Raw genomic sequence first — 17,818 nt, 5'->3', positions numbered from 1 at the left:
ACGTCTTCAGCTCGTGGCGAAAGGTCCGAAGGTCAGGCAGTTGAAGCAGCCCAGAGGGAAGTTCGTTCCAGAGGGTAGGAGCCCCCACAGAGAAGGACCTTCCCCTGGGGGCTGCCAGCCGACAATTGCTTGGCGGATGGCACCCTGAGAAGTCCCTCTCTGTGTGAGCGTACGGGTCGGTGGGAGGCGTTCAGTAGCAGCAGGCGGTCCCGTAAGTACCCTGGCCCTAAGCCATGGAGCACTTTAAAGGTAGTAACCAAAACCTTAAAGTGTACCCGACAGACCACAGGTAGCCAGTGCAGCCTGCGCAGGAGTGGTGTTACATGGGAGCCACGTGCAGCTCCCTCTATCACCCGCGCAGCTGCATTCTGAACTAACTGGAGCCTCCGGGTGCTCTTCAAGGGGAGCCCCATGTAGAGAGCATTGCAATAATCCAAGCGAGAGGTAACAAGAGCATGAGTGACTGTGCATAGGGCATCCCGGTCAAGGAAGGGGTGCAACTAGCAGATCAGGTGAACCTGATAAAAAGCTCTCCTGGAGACGGCCGTCAAGTGATCTTCAAATGACAACCATCCATCCAGGAGAATGCCCAAGTTGCGCACCCTTTCCATCGGGGCCAATAATTCGCCCCCAACAGTCAGCTGCAGCTGCAGCTGACTGTACCAGGGTGCCAGCATCCACAGCCACTCCGTCTTGGAGGGATTGAGCTTGAGCCTGTTTCTCCCCATCCAGACCCGTATGGCTTCCAGGCACCGGGACAGTACTTCGATAGCTTCGTTGGGGTGGCCTGGGGTGGAAAAGTACAGCTGCATATCGTCAGCGTACAGTTGGTACCTCACCCCGAAGCCACTGATGATCTCACCCAGCGGCTTCATATAGATGTTGAACAGGAGAGGCGAGAGAATCGATCCCTGAGGCACCCCACAAGTGAGGCGCCTCGCGATTGATCTCTGCCCCCCTGTCAACACCGTCTGCGACCGGTCAGAGAGATAGGAGGAGAACCATCGATAAACGGTGCCTCCCACTCCCAAACTCTCCAACCGGTGCAGCAGGATACCATGGTCGTGTCAGGCCTGGAAACCTTGACAGGTCGATGGTATCAAAATCCGCTGAGAGGTCTAATAGGACCAGGGCAGAGGAGCAACCCCTGTCCCTGGCCCTCTAGAGATCATCCACCAACGCGACCAAAGCTGTCTCCGTACTATATCCGGGCCGGAAGCCGGACTGGAACGGGTCTAGATAGACAGCTTCATCCAGGTATTGGGGTAGTTGACATGCCACCACACTTTCTACAACCTTCGCCACAAAGCGAAGGTTGGAGACCGGACGATAATTTCCCAAAACAGCTGGGTCCAGGGAAGGCTTCTTGAGGAGGGGTCTCACTACTGCCTCTTTCAAGGTGGCAGGGAAAACCCCTTCCAACAAGGAAGCATTAATAATCTCCCAAAGCCAGCCTCGTGTCACCTCCTGTGTGGCCAGTACCAACCAGGAGGGGCACGGGTCCAGTAAACATGTGGCGTGCAACCTCCCCAACAACCTGTCCACATCCTCGAGAGTCACAGGGTCAAATTCATCCCAAACAATCTCAACAAGACGGGTCTCCGCCCTCTTACCTGGATCATCCCCATTTTGATCCAGTCCATCCCGGAGCTGAATGGTTTTATCGTATAGATAACCACTAAACTCCTCGGCACGGCCCTGTAAAGGGTCATCCCACACCTCCTGGTGAAGGAGAGAGTGGGTCACCCGAAACAGGGCAGCCGGGCAGTTATCTGCCGATGCAATGAGGGAGGAAACGTAGGAACGCTTCACTTCCCTCAATGGCACTAGGTAGGTCTTAGTATAAGACCTAACTAGTGTCCGGTCAGCCTCGGAACGGCTGGATCTCCAGGTACTCTCTAGGCGTCTTCTCCGGCATTTCATCTCCCTCAGCTCCTCGGAGAACCAAGGGGCTGGTTGAGATCTACACCGGGTCAGAGGCCGCAAAGGCACGACACGGTCTAAAGCCCCAGCTGTGGCCTGTTCCCAGGCTGCAACTAGTTCTTCAGCCGTGCCGTGGGCTAGATCCTCAGGGAACGGCCCAAGCTCCATCAGGAACCTCTCCAGGTCCATCAGGTGCCTGGGACGGAACCACCGTATTGGTCCCATCTCCCTGCGGTGATGGGTAGCGGTCCGAAAATCCAGGCGAAGGAGAAAATGATCTGACCATGACAAAGGCTCTGTTGCTAAATCTCCTAAATCCAGATCATTTAACCACTGTCCAGAGATATAAATCAGATCCAGTGTGCCTCCCCCAATGTGAGTAGGGCCATCAACTATTTGTATCAGGTCCAAGGCCGTCATGGAGGCCTTGAACTCCCGAGCCGCCGTCGATGACAAGCCGGTCGATGGCAAGTTGAAATCCCCCATGACCATAAGTCTGGGGGTCTCAACCGCCACCCCGGCAAGCACCTCCAACAGCTCGGGCAGGGCTGTAGTCACGCAGCAAGGAGCCAGATACGTGATCAACAGGCCCATCTGACCCCTATGACCCCACCTCACAAAGAGGGATTCACAACCGGCTATCTGAGGCACAGTGGACTCCCTTGGCTCTAGACTTTCCCTAATAACAACCGCCACCCCCCCACCCCTACCTTGGGCCCTTGGTTGATGGAATGCTCGGAAACCTGGAGGGCACAGTTCGACAAGGGGAACACCCCCTTCCGTGCCCAACCAGGTCTCCGTAATGCCCATAAGCTCTGTAATGCCCATAAGGTCCGCGGACCCCGGACCCCCCCTGTATATATATGGCATTGTTGGAAACAACCATTTATTGTGATTCGTGTTTCAGAGCCTGCTTGAGAGAGTTTGATTTACAGCTTTGTGGCCTGAAGCTCCCAGCCTGACAATTATCCAAGGACTGATAAGTTCTGTACTTCAGTTAACCCTTGGAAGGATTATTGCTGGACTTTTCTGTGTGGGAATGCCATGAATTCCCAGTAGCTAAATAAAGAGGATTTTCTTGGTTCTGCTAAGCCTGGGTCAGAAAAAGAAGGATCCAAGGAAGGCAGGGATTGAGTTCACAGATGGCAAAAGTCATACTTGAAATAATTCTTTCCACCTCTGTAGGAATGGAGGCACTAACTACAAGTAGTCTTTGATTTACAACAGTTTGTTTTTTGTTTTTTTTGTTTTTTTTTTGAATAATTTTTATTTCCATTTTCCAACATCATATTTATGTACAAACTATTATCCATCATTAATCATTAATTTTTATTTATAACTGATTACAACAGTTTGTTTAGTGACCATTTGAAGTTACAATGGCACTAAAAAAAGTGACTTATGACTATTTTCACACTTACAACTGTTGCAGTATCCCCATGATCATGTGATCAACATTAAGATGTTTGCCAACTGATTCATATTTATGACAGTTGCAGTGTCTTGAGGTCATGTGATCAGTTTTTGAGACGTTCTGATAAGCAAAGTCCATGGGGAAGCCAGATTCACTTAACAACCGTGTTACTAACGTAACAACTGCAGCAATTGACTTAACAACTGTGGCAAGAAAGGTATAAAATGGGGTAAAAATTCACTTAACAAATGTCTCACTTAGCAGCAGAAACTTGGGCTCAGTTGTGATCATAAGTCAAGGACTACCTGTACAATGAATGCCTCAAAAGGTCAGATGAGTTCTAAAGGGGGCTGGAAGAATTTGTGATTGGTTCCATCCATTATTATACTACTGCCTTGGTTGAAACTTAGAACAGAAAGCTCTTCATTAGGTTAATTGCCACAGGGAACTAAATTTATATGTTGTTAGTTGTGAAGTCATGTCCGACCCATTGCCACCCCATGGACAAAGTTCCTCCAGGCCTTCCTGTCCTCGACCATCCCCTGGAGTCTAAGCTCACGCCTACTGCTTCTGTGACTTCATCCAGCCACTTCATTCTCTGTCGTCCCCTTCTTCTTTTGCTTTCAAAATTTCTTAGCAATAGGCTCTTCTCCAGTGAGTCCTTCCTTCTCATTAAGTGGTCAAAGTATTTCAGTTTCATCTTCTAAAGAGCAGTCAGGCTTGATCTCCTCTAGAACTGACTGTTTTCATCGCCTTGCAGTCCAAGGGACTCGCAGGAGTCTTCTCCAATACCATAATTCAAAGGCCTCAATTCTTTGGTGCTCAGCCTTTCTTATGGTCCAACTTTCACAGCCATACATTGCAACTGGGAAAACCATAGCCTTGACTATACACACATTTGTTGGCAGGGTGATGTCTCTGCTTTTTAGTACACTGACTAGATTTGCCATAGCTTTCCTCCCCAGGAGCAAGCGTCTTTTAATTTCTTGGCTGCAGTCCCCATCTGCGGTGATCTTGGAGCCCAGGAAAATAAAATCTGTCACTACCTACATTTCTTCCCCATCTATTTGCCAGGAATTGAGTGGGCCGGATGCCATGATCTTAGTTTTCTTAATACTGAGTTTCAAGTCAACTTTTGCACTTTCCTCCTTCACTTGCATCAAGAAGCTCTTTAGTGCCTCTTCACTTTCTGCCATTAGAGTGGTATCATCTGCATATCTGAGGTTGTTGATATTTTTCCCAGCAATCTTAATTCCAATTTGTGATTCATCTAGCCCCGCCTTTCTCATGATGTGCTCTGCATATATGTTAAATAGGTAGGGCAAAAGTATATAACCTTGCCAAACTCCTTTTTCAATTTTGAACCAATCAGTGGTTCTGTGTCCAGTTCTCACTGTTGCTTCTTGACACCCATACAGGTTTCTCAAGAGACAAATGAGATGGTCTGGTACTCCCATCTCTTTAAGAACTTGTCACAATTTGTTGTGATCCACACAATCAAAGGCTTTAGCATAGTCAATGAAGCAGAAATAGATGTTTTTCTGGAACTCCCTAGCTTTCTCCATGATCCAGCGTATGTTGGCAATTTGATCTCTAGTTCCTCTGCCTCTATGAAATCCTGCCTGTACTTCTGGTAGTTCTCGCTCCACATACTGCTGGAGCCTAGCTTGTAGGATTTTGAACATAACCTTACTAGCATGTGAATTGAGTACAATGATGCGGTAGTTTGAACATTCTTTGGCATTGCCCTTCTTTGGAATTGGAATGTAAACTGACCTTTTCCAATCCTGTGGCCACTGTTGAGTTTTCCAAATTACTGACAAATTGAGTGTAGCATTTTTTTGCATTGTATTTTAAGATTTTGAATAGCTCAGCTGGAATACTCTTACCTCCACTAGCTTTGTTGTTGCTCAGATTTCCTAAGGCCCATTTGACTTCACATACCAGGATGTCTGGTTTGAAGTCAGTGACCACCCCATCATGCTTATCAGGGATGTTAAGCTCGTTCTTGTATAGTTCTTCTGTGTAATTTTGCCACCTCTTCTTAATCTATTCTACCTCTGTTCGGTCCCTGTCATTTTGGTCCTTTATTATGCCCATCTTTGCATGAAATGTTCCCTTCATATCTCCAATTTCTTGAAGATCTCTGGTCCTATTGTTTTCTTGTATTTCTTTGCAGTGTTCATTTAAGAAGGCATTCTTATCTCTTCTAGCTATTCTCTGGGATACTGCATTCAATTGGATGTATCTTTCTCTTTCTCCCTTGCCTTCTGCTTTCCTTCTTTCCTCAGCTATTTGCAAAGCTTCCTCAGACAGCCATTTTGCTTTCTTGCCTTTTTCTTTGGGATGGTTTTAGTTGCTACCTGTTAAGCCTGGGCAATGAAGAGGCAGGAGTCGATCTTAGTGACAACAGCTCTTTGATTTATTGTGAGACCCAGCAAAAACAACAGGCAAACATCTCTCCTTATATAGTGTTTTGGCTTGGCCATCAGCCAATCAGGAACGTGTATTTTTCCCGCCCAAATTTCCCTCCAAAATTTCAAATACATTACACTACCTCTTGTACAATGTTGCGAATCTCCGTCCATAGTTCTTCAGGCACTCTGTCTATCAGATCTAATTCCTTAAATCTATTTGTCACCTCTATTGTATATTCATCAGGTATTAATTCATACTTGAATAGGCTAGTGCTTTTCCCTACTTTCTTCAATTTAAGTCTAAATTTTGCAATGAGAAGCTCATGATCTGAGTCACAGTCAGATCCTGGTCTTGATTTTACTGACTGTATAGAAGCTTCTCCATCGTTGGCTACAGAGCACATAGTCAATCTGATTTCTCTGTTGACCGTCTGGTGATGTCCATCTCCAAGCGGTCATCTCTTGGATTGTTGGAAAAGAGTGCTTGTTATAACCATCGTATTCTCTTGACAAAATTCTACCAGCCTGTGCCCTGCTTCATTTTGTACTCCAAGGCCAAACTTGCCTGTTATTCCAGTTATCTTTTGGCTTCTTACTTTAGCATTCCAATCCCATGATGATAATCATCCATGATGATAAGGACATCATTTTTTGATGTTAATTCTATAAGGTGCTGTAGGGCTTCATAGAACCGGTCAATTTCATCCTCTTCAGCACCAGTGGTTGGGGCATAGACTTGGACTACTGTGATGTTGAATGGTTTGTCTTGGATTCAAACTGAGATCATTCTGTCATTTTGGGGATTGTATCCCAAACTGCTTTTCCTACTCTTTTATTGACTATGAAGGCTACTCCATTTCTTCTGAGGGATTCTTGCCCACAGTAGTATACCTGATGGTCATCTGAATTAAATTCACCCATTCCTGTCCATTTTAGTTAACTGATTCCTAAGATGTCAATTGATTGATTGATTGATTGATTGATTGATTTATTTATTTATTTATTTATTTTGTGCTCTTATGCACGCCCCTTATGGTCCTCTTAGGAATGGGGTGAGGTCAATAGTAGAAAGTTTTTGGTTAAAGTTTTTAGGATTATGGGAAGAGACCACAGAGTCAGGTAAAGTGTTCCAAGCACTAATGATTCTGTTACAGAAGTCATATTAAAGCGGTTAACATTAAGTTTAAATCTATTGGTTGCTCTTGTATTATTGCAATTAAAGCTGAAGTAGTCTTTAAAAGGAAGGACATTACAATAGATGATTCTATGAGTTAAACTTAGGTCTTGTCGAAGGTGACGGAGTTCCAAGTTTTCTAAGCCTAGGATTTCAAGTCTGGTGGGATAAGGTATTTTGTTGTTTTCAGAGGAATGGAGAACTCTTCTTTTAAAATATTTCTGGACACGTTCAATTGTATTGATGTCAGAGATGTGGTGAGGATTCCAAACAGGCGAGCTGTATTCTAGAATTGGTGTAGCAAATGTTTTATATGCTCTGGTTAGTAGTGTAGTGTTTTTGGAAAAGAAGCTACGCAAGATTAGGTTAACAACTCTTAGAGCCTTTTTTGCTATTGTCGTGTCCCACTCCTCCGCTGACGGCCGGGTCAGGGAAATCCGAATCAGGCTTGCCTCTGCAGCTCTGCCCAAAGTCCTAGCAAAGTCCTCAGAGCAGGCAGGAGACCAGTAAGTGACTTCAGCAAGATAAGTTCGACTTTTGCCTGACTCAGAGACTGCCAGAAAGCAGATCCTTTATATAGGCCATGGGGTGTGGCTCCATGACTCAGCACTCATTAAGGCCTGCCCCTCCCTTCCTTCTGTTGCCTCCGCCTATCCAGCCTTCTGATGCGAGGGTCACACCAATCAGCAGCTGTTGGGAATAAACCCTCCTCAGGCTCACATGCTGTGGAGGAGGGGGAGGGGTCTAGCTGCTCCGTTTGCCTGGGCATGGAGTCAGGGCTGGGGCCGGGAGATGCTCCTTCTTCTGCAGTTTGTGTGGGCATGGAGCCAGGACTTGGGCTGGGAGGCATACATTCCTCAGTGTTCGGGAGCAGGTAAGAAGGCCCCGGCTGCTCTGAGGGCGGGCAAGACACAACAGCTATGTAGTTGCAGTGGGCTTTGGCACTTAGATCATTTGACATGAAAACTCCAAGGTCTTTAACGGGATGGGGGTCATCTGTAAGGTAATGTCCATCAAGTATGTACTTAGTGTTTGGGTTCTTTTTTCCAATATGTAAGACTGAGCATTTGCTGGTTGAGATTTGGAGTTGCCAAATCGATGTTCAGTCTTGTCATCTCTTGTTTGACCACGTCCAGGTTGCCTTGATTTATGGATTTTATATTCCAGGTTCCTATGGAGTATAGATCTTTACAGCATCAAATTTTCCTCTCTTTTTTTTGAATTTTTTTTTATTTCTCATAAACATGTCTTAAATGTACAGTCTCTTATCCATTGTTAATCATACATATTCTCTTTTAACTTTCTTTTTAATTCATTCTTCATCCTAAAAATTTGAGTATACTTGGGGTTGCTCTTCTACCATTCTATCTCCCTTATTTTACAACAATCCTTCTTCTCCTTCTCCTCTCTTTCCTTTCCCTCCCTTTTTCTATCCTCTTTTACTTTCTTCTTTCCTCCTCTCCTTCCCCTTCTCTTTCCCCTTCCTTTCTCCCACTCCTCCCTTCTTCCTCCCTTTCTAACCTTCTTTCCTACTCTTATTTCCCCACCCTTTCTTCCCCTCCTTTCTACTGTTCCTCTCTCTCCTTCCTCTCTTCTCCCCTCCTATCTATCCCTCTACTCCTCTTTCCATTCTCTCTCCATTGTTGTATTCATTATCAATTCAATATTTTCCAAAGTGGTATCTGAGCAACCCCAATTTTCTATTCATATACATTTTATTTTCAATTTCTTTTCTGTTTTGCTGATTTCACACATATCATCATAAATGTACATTTATATAGTAACATTTTTCCTTTTTCTCCCTCCTTCCCTCTTTTCCATTTACACAGGTGTCATCTGGGTTTCTATTCCTTTTTTGTCTTCTCTCTCATTTACTTTTACCCTATCTAATTTATTAATCTCTAATCTTTTATTCATACTTCTTTTCTAACCACTCATAAAAATGTCCCCATGTCTTGAAATACACCAATTCCTCTTTATCTTTTATTCTTAATGTTAGTCTGTTCATTTATGCACATTCTAAATTTTTCTTTATTATCTCTCCTTCTGATGGGATTTTTTCTGCTTTCCAGTTTTGTGCAAACACTATTCTAGCCACTGTCTTTATATCAAATATGTATCTTCTTTGCCATATTTCTCCAGTAAAATTCCCAATAAAAATGTTTCTGGTCCTAACTCTATATGCTGATGTAGCATTCCTTCACCATTCCTATGTTTGTATTGTAACCCAATAATTCTTTGCTTTCTTACATGACCACCAGCGAATGATGACATTTCCAACATTTAGCTGATTTGTCTTTAAACATTTTTGCTAATGTTTCTGGTGGCATATGCCATCTATAAAACATTTTATATAGATTTTCTTTATCTGCTGTTGCCATTGTTAATTTATAATTCCTTTCCCATAGTTGTTGTCATATCCTTTCAACACCAGATACATCCACAGCTGAGTGTCCTTTCAGTTTTGACCCAGTCGCTGCATTCTTTCTGGTGCTACTAGTATAGCCCTCTGCTCTTCCCCAGTAGCATATTGGACACCTTCTGACCTGAGGGGCTCATCTTCCAGTGTCATATCTTTTTACCTTTTGGTACTGTCCATGGGGTTTTCATGGCAAAGATACTGGAGTAGGTTGCCATTTCCTTCTCCAGTGGATCATGGTTTGTTAGAGCTCTCTGCTATGACGTGTCTGCCTTGGGTGGCCATGCACAGCATAGCTCATAGCTTCATTGAGCTATGCAAGCCCCTTCACCACGATAAGGCAGTTGATCCATGAAGGGGTTTATATGATTAGGATGGATAAATTTTTATGTATGACACTCAAGTATATGTCAATCCATTGGGTGTTCTACATTGTATTGCTGGTCTTTGCCTAACATAGCCTGAAACTTTGTTAACAAATTGTAAGAGATACGTTAACAGTATTATAAATATCTCTTGGATGAATAGGAGGTATATAATTCCTTTTTGGTTAAAGGAGATGATCACTCAAGCTTATCTTAAGGATTTTTTTCAGAAATGGGCAACTATAGATAATCTCCAACTGCCTATGTTGGATAAGGTGATCTTGAAAGTGGTAATTTCTCTTTTAGAGGCAACCCTGGAGAAAGCAAATGGACCCATTTCAAAATGGCATTGGAGCAGATTTTAGGAATCAGATTACCTTGGTCAGCCTGGTGGATGATTTTTATCTAGAGTTCAGTGTTCATGTATTTATTAAATTTATATGTTGCCAAATAACAATGACTCTGGCATATTTCTCTTCTCGAGCTTCTGGTGGCATTTAGTATCACTAATTGTGCTATTCTTCTGGATTTCTGGGATATATGTGTATGGGATACATTACTTTCCAGGGGCTCTCTTTTTCCCTTTCAGAGCATAACCACACTACCAAGTTACTCTGCTACAAGCATTAGCTACCACGATCACCTTAAACCACTCAAATGCATAATCAATTATCTACAGCCCATTCTAAATAATAACATCATTCTTTCACAGGCTGGCCTGTATTTGCTCATAGAATTCATAGACACTCCCATTCCTGATACCTCACTTCTTATTGCTGGTGAAAGTACAGTATCTTTATTGGTTTTTTATTGATTGTTCCCTGGAAACTAAACAATTCATCTGATGAAGATATTTCTTGAATAAAAAATTTTAAAACCCTATTAGTAACATTCAGTTTTTACAATTTTACATCAAGTTTATTCTAAGGTAATTGTTGTCAAGTATCCATAAATTGATGAAAACATAATTGAGTCAAACGAAATAAATACAATATCATAGAATGTAAAGGCTTGGAATTGGAGACAACCTGGTCCTACCTCTTTCCCAGTGCAGAAATATACTCTCACTGTAATCGATAGAGAACTGTATAGTACTACTATTACTACTACCACTAGCATTCACTTTACTTCCATTCCAGCAACATTTCTGAACTTGTCATATTGTAGAAGATACAGTGGGCCTCCCAATGTTTTGGATTCCTGTTTCAGAGAAAAAGACATGGAATGAAAGAACATCCATCTATATTATTACCAGTAGCCCCAAATTTAGGACAAACGTTGTTACCCAATGGGACCAAAATTCTCTGATTCTAAGTTTTAATTTTTATTTATGTATTTATAAAATTTGTATGGCTTCCCAACTCAAAATACCAAAACCTAGGCAGCTAACAATATTCAAAAATGGAGTAAAAGCAATATAACAAAGTAGTTCACACTTAATGATTGCCCTGTTTAGGGATGGTTCAAAGTTACAACAGCACTGTAAAGGTTTCTTGCACTTGCAACCATTGCAGAATCCCATGGTCACATGATCAATGTCACATGATGTTTTGCCTAATGACTGCTTCATTTAGCAACCAAAATTGCATTAGAGTCATCAAGAGAGAACTACCTTTACATATTTAAAGCCAGCATGGAAGATGTAAACTGGACTAAAAGTAACGATGGGTTGTTGTTGTTTTGTAATCATAGAAGAAATGGTTGCAGTCAGCACCTACATTTTTTCTCTTCCATGTTAAAGAAGTCAAGTCAGAATTAGTCTGAAGTGCTAAGGTTTGTTTATTTCTAGCAGGAAAATCCTCTCAGTAAGAATGGGGTGCTTTTGGGCAGAAAGGCAATCTATAAATCAAAGAAAGAAAACATCATTTCTATCAAAACTGCATCATAAATTTGAATTTTTAAGTTACTCAATATTTTTTATCACTGATAGATTAATATAGTACCCTGTTTCCCCCAAAATAAGACATCCTGTCAGCATGCCTCAGAGCAATGTTTAAGAAAATAAAGACCCAACTCCATCATTTCGAAGAAATTGGTAATTTTTACTAAACAAGTCTGAAAGCTATGGAAACAAAGCCAGAACTGGAAGTATATTAAAACCACAGAGTCATATCATCTCCTGAACCCTCCCCCTATTAGAGGTCATGCAGTTATAATCCAATGTTGTCTTCCTCCTTGGCCACGTGTAGTTTCACTTCCAATATTCTCCCTCTGTCAATCTTCTGGATGGAATGTGAAGCAGGCAGCTGCCGTTACATTCACGTGCCAAAACAGTTCAAACGTCTATTTAAAAAGGCTATCTCCCTCCCCCACACATGCAATGTCAAGCCGAACACTGGGAACAGTAAAAACCTCCCCCCTCCTCCATAAATCATGTAAGACACTCAGTAAGAGCAAACCTTTAACGAGGTAATAAAACAGTAAAACACTCTAGAATAGAATCGGGCTTTTGAGCACATGGCAATAAGGCCAAGCACTTATTTCAGGGTTTAAAAAAATACAAGACAGGGTCTTATTTTCGGGGAAACATGGTTGTTATTTCCTCCTCCCCATCCATGAAACAAGTTTCTTACTGAAAAAATTCTAACAGGCGGAAGAACTTTGTTTTTGGAGATGAGTTCATTTTGAGCCCAAGTTGATGGGTATCCATAGGAAAAGCTAGGAGATTTACTGTCAGTGACACACTAAATGTGGCTTTGGCATACAGCACTGATTGACCGTGATCTTTCACCAGCACTATTAGATTCTGACTGCTACTGCTTTCCTGTTCATCTAAGTTACTTGTGGTACTGATCACACCATTATATAGCCCAATTTTCCATAGGCTGTTTGTTGCTTGAGACAGCTCATTGCACAGCCACACACTGTAGCCTGCATCAGCATCAACAGCATAGATCTTGCCCACCACACACCAAAGAATATTCTAGTGCAATAGGAATTTTTTCAGATCCAGACACTGCAGGTACATTGTAATTCTCATCCATAACAAAGACTTGCACAGTCAAATCTGCATATAAAGAGGGCAGTCCAGAATCTTTTGCTCTCATCTGGAACTCCATGTGTTTTACTTCCTCATAATTCAAAGGTAGTAAAAAATAGAAGTTCCTGCTCTCTGAATTTATGAAGATGTAGCTGGACTGTGATTTGTGTCATCTGTCCAATAGCTGACCTGAACACTTTCACCCATATCTGGGTCCAAGGCAGATATCTTGAACATGTGAACACCAAGTTGATTGTTCTCCATGAAGGCAATAGAGCTATGCTGTGTGAATGTAGGTGCACTGTCATTTATGTCACTAATGGGCACAATCAGGTTGCTGATGGTTGAAAGCAATGGATTCTCTTCATCTTGGGCCACCGTTATTATGTTGTATTCTGATATCTGTTCACAACCCAGAGGTCCAATCGGCACCAATGAATAGTCATTCTTAAAGCTGGATGTAAGTTTGAATGGATGGTCAGGAGGCCACACAGATCAGTTTACTTGTCCATTGCCACCACAGTCTCTATCAGAAATACTGAGCAGCACCACCAGTATCCCTAGTGGGGAGCCCTCTGATATTGGTACAGACAGGGATGAGATTGATATTTCTGATGCATTATCATTTACATCAAATACTTCAATAAGAATCTCACACTGTGAATTGAGATTTTATATTGAAACAGTTAAAATATATGGAATTTGGTGAAAACTTTATAAATGTGTTTAAAGCAATATACACCAATCAAGAGGCAAGGGTCATAATAAATGGGAAAGTAACACAAAATTTTAAGATTCAGAAGGGTATGAGCCAAGGATGTCTGTTATCTCCACTATTATTCATATTAACTTTAGAGGTATTAACAAGAATAATTCGGAAAAACAAACAAATTAAAGGACTGAAAGAAGAAGTGTACAAACTGCAAGCCTTTGCAGATGATCTTGTATTTATTATAGAAGAGCCATTAAAATCTGGTTAGTGGCTTATAGAAGTACTGAGTGAATATGGGGAAGTAGCTGGGTTGAAGATAAATAAGGAAAAACCAAAATGATAGTTAAAAACATGACTAAAACAGAGAAAAAGGAACTGACAAAGAGAATAAGTCTCCAAATAACAAAAAAAGTGAAATATTTAGGAATACTACTAACGGCAAGATGTATTAAAAAGGACAATAACAATAAACTAAATGATCAAATTAAGGCAGATTTGGAAAGATGGGGAAAGCTGCAGTTCTCCCTTATGGGAAGAATTGACGGTGTTAGATAAAATCTTATTCGGAACGGACGAAAAGGCGATAAAGAAAATTTATCAATATCTATTGGAATATAAAATGGCAGAACAAGAAGTGAAGGAAACTACGGTAAATTGGGCTCAAAATTTTGGGTATAATATTAATATAGATAATTGGTAGGATCTATGGGAGAGAAACAGGAAAGTAACGCTGGCCACTGCATACAAAGAAATACAAATACACAAAATTAGCGAAAATGAACAAGAACTTATCACCACAATATTGGAAATGCAATTTAGTGCCAGGATCTGTCTACTACATGTGGTGGCTATGTAAAAGAGCCAGGGAGTTCTGGCACAAAATTAAGGCATGGTTGGAGGAGATATTAGAACAAAACATAGACCTAAAACCAGAATTATTTCTACTAGGAATCATAAAAGAGAATTATAGCAAAGAATCAATATACTTAATGCTTCATGTGATAACAACAGCAACATTGGTTTATGCACAATACTGAAAAAAGGAAGAAATCCCCCTGGAAGAAGAAATAATAAGGAAGATTTTGACTTGTGCAGAAATGGACAGACTGACACTAAAACTCAAAAACAAGAATGAGACAGAATACTATAAAATCTGGAATAAAGTGTATTATTGGTTGGAAAGGAGAAAAGGAGTTGGAACAAAAAAGATTTAGGATTTGTAGAATAAATACTGGATAGTATTAATGTAAATAGTAAACAAATAGTAAATAGATAGTAAATGAAGACAAGGGATATGTATATAAGAACAAAGTAGCAATGTATGTTAAATAGTAATTATATCTGTTGTTATGGAAAGAATATGTATGGATATGTTAAGACCGGGAAGGTCACACTGTGTCCAATGTTTTTAATGCTTATTAAATAAAAAACTTTTCATTAAAAAGATAATCTCACAGTGTCTTTTCATTGGAAGGGAGCCTTTATCTGTAGCTTGTATCCCAATTTCTCCTAATTTAAGGCTTTCAAAGTCAAGCTCCCCATTTAATCTTATTTGTCCTTTCTTCCATTCCATGCTTCAAACTAAATTAAATTAATCAATGCACTTAAATGGTATGGATTAACATTTCTAATTAAATATCTAGGTGCAAAGAGAAAATATTTGCTGCAAACTCTATGTAGGCATCAGGAAGGGCATCCGGCCAGTAAATATTCAGCTCCATTCAGTAGCCCCGACTCCACCCTGATAAAAGGGGATTACAGGTTCATAAAAAGAAAAGAAAAATGTAAGGTCTTTATTAATGCCTTCATCAAGATCAGTTGCATCAAGATTGATGATTAATGTTCCCTTTTTTGTATTTTCAAAAAGCTTTATTTTATGTACAATTTGATTAAAAATTGGTGCATTGTCATTTGCATCCAGCACATTGATGACTGACAGAGTAGTTCCACTTTGCTCTGGTTTGACTGCATCAGTAGCTGTGACTAATAAATTATATACATGGATTAATTCTCCATCAAGAGATTTCCTTAGCATAAGGTCTAAAGATTCACCATACAGTTCATTGTTTTGAATATGCAAGATAAAATGTTCATTTAAACTGAATTTATAGTTGAGCTAAGAGTCGGGATTTATATCATCATCAAAGGCTCTTTCTAATAAGAATGAAGAATTTGGAAACCTAGATTCAGAAACAATCAGGTTTGATTCAGCTGCTGTAAATATAGGCACATCACCAATGAGCTCTTCAATCTCATTGTATTGTGTTGCAGGAAGCACTTTTTTCTGGAAAGTGTAATTTGAAGTACGTAGAGACAACTTGTGGCAGTCAGTATAAATGCCACACATCTTTATTCATCTCTATGCTGTAATTGTTAATTTAAAAGGAATATGCTCCTATTGCTTTCTAATACTGTGTTTTTCTTTCCAAGCCTGAGCAGCTGGGAAAGTTAATGGATGGATAAATAATATAGCATTATAGAATAATGTTTTTCAGTTGAAATCATGTATATTTGATTATTCAGAATATCTTATATGAAATATAAAAAAGACATCACAACACTTATTTGAGTTGACATTACAAACATTTGATATTCATGTCTGATATTGTCTTGCATTTTTACTACTGAGTCAAACATGTGTGTATTCTAATATTTAAAAATCCTATCTTAATTTGTATTATTTTGTCTGACTAGCCTTGTGGTGCAACCAAAACAATCTGGAACTGAACACACTCAAAACCGTAGAAATGGTGGTAGACTTTAGGAGAAACCCTTCCATACTTCCACCTCTCACAATACTAGACAACACAGTATCAACAGTAGAAACCTTTAAATTTCTAGGTTCTATCATATCGCAAGATCTAAAATGGACAGCTAACATCAAAAACATCATCAAAAAAGGACAACAAAGAATGTTCTTTCTGCGCCAACTCGGTAAGCTCAAACTGCCCAAGGAGCTGCTGATTCAGTTCTACAGAGGAATTATTGAGTCTGTCATTTGCACCTCTATAACTGTCTGGTTCGGTTCTGCAACCCAACAAGAAAGACACAGACTTCAGAGGATAATTAGAACTGCAGAAAAAATAATTGCTACCAACCTGCATTGAGGACCTGCATACTCCATGAATCAAGAAGAGGGCCGTGAAAATAGTTACAGATCCCTCACATCCAGGACATAAACTGTTTCAACTCCTACCCTTAAAACGACGCTATAGAGCACTGCACAACAGAACAACTAGACACAAGAACAGTTTTTTCCTGAAGGCCATCACTCTGCTAAACAAATAATTCCCTCAACACTGTCAGACTATTTACTAAATCTGCACTACTATTAATCTTCTCATAGTTCCCATCACCAATCTCTTTCCACTTATGACTGTATGACTGTAACTTTGTTGCTGGCATTCCTTATGATTTATATTGATATATTGACCATCAATTGTGTTGTAAATGTTGTACCTTGATGAACGTATCTTTTCTTTTATGTACACTGAGAGCATATGCACCAAGACAAATTCCTTGTGTGTCCAATCACACTTGGCCAATAAAAAATTCTATTCTATTCTATTCTATTCTATTCTATTCTATTCTATTCTATTCTATTCTATTCATTCTAGAATCGCAGCATCTTTTTTGTATTGTGGTAATCAGAACAGGACACAGTAATCCAAGTGCGCTTACCAGTGGTACTATCGCTTCTCATGATCTTGCTGTTATCACTTTGTTGAGGTAACCTAGGATTGCATTGCTTTTTTGGCAGCTATAGCACACCGCTGCTCATACTTATATACTTTGATAAGTCCCTCTTCCACCCTCTCATCTAGATCATTTATGAAGATGTTAAAGAGCACTGGGTCCAAGACAGAACCTTGAGGTACTCACTGCATATCTTCCTCCATGAAGATGTAGTTCAGTTGAGGACTACATGCTGAAAGTGATTGATTAGCCAGTTGTGAATCCAACTGGTACTGGTACTGTCTATCCCACATTGTTTTTTTCTCACCAAGAAGTAGAATGCAGTCTACTTTGTCAAATGCTTTACAGAAGTCCAAGTAAACTCTACCCCAGCATTTCCCTAATTCTCTAATTTAGTTACTTCATCAAAGAAGGAAATAAGGATTGTCTGGCAGGATCTGTTTTTAACAAACTCATTCACTTGTTCATTTGTTTACTTCTAGGTGCTCAAAAATCTGCTGCTTGATTATCTTTGCCAGGATTTTCCCAAGTATTGATGTCAAGCATTTTAACACTATTTGGTTTGGTGGTAGCAGTGCCTCAGACAGAAGGTCTATACAGAGAGTGGTAAGAACAGTTGAGAAGATTATAGAAAGCTCACTTCCCGTTATTCGGGATACTGCTTATAAGTGCTATGTGCTTAGAGCTCAAAGCATTGTTAGAGACCCCATACACCCAC

At 40.7% G+C, this 17,818-nt stretch overlaps 1 protein-coding gene across 25 annotated transcripts in view; it reads right to left on the bottom strand.

Moving 5' to 3' along the window:
- Positions 1-17,818, bottom strand: part of LOC131194158 (protocadherin alpha-5-like) — a 274,200-nt gene that overhangs the window by 102,652 nt on the left and 153,730 nt on the right. Inside the window, exon 2 of one of the 25 annotated variants that reach the window (XM_058174863.1) lies at positions 8,523-10,912. The exons of the other annotated variants lie outside the window; for them this stretch is intronic. Within the exon in view, the coding sequence (XP_058030846.1) occupies positions 10,832-10,912 (81 nt within the window). The 3' untranslated portion in view covers positions 8,523-10,831. Of the gene's footprint in view, positions 1-8,522; positions 10,913-17,818 lie in introns of those variants that run through there. 25 annotated transcript variants of the gene reach the window in all.

Source organism: Ahaetulla prasina, chromosome 3 (assembly GCF_028640845.1).
Source record: "Ahaetulla prasina isolate Xishuangbanna chromosome 3, ASM2864084v1, whole genome shotgun sequence".
NCBI classification, from domain to species: Eukaryota; Metazoa; Chordata; class Lepidosauria; order Squamata; family Colubridae; genus Ahaetulla; species Ahaetulla prasina.
Note: the sequence above shows the minus strand (reverse complement) of the source record. Positions and strands in the feature narration are given on the sequence as shown.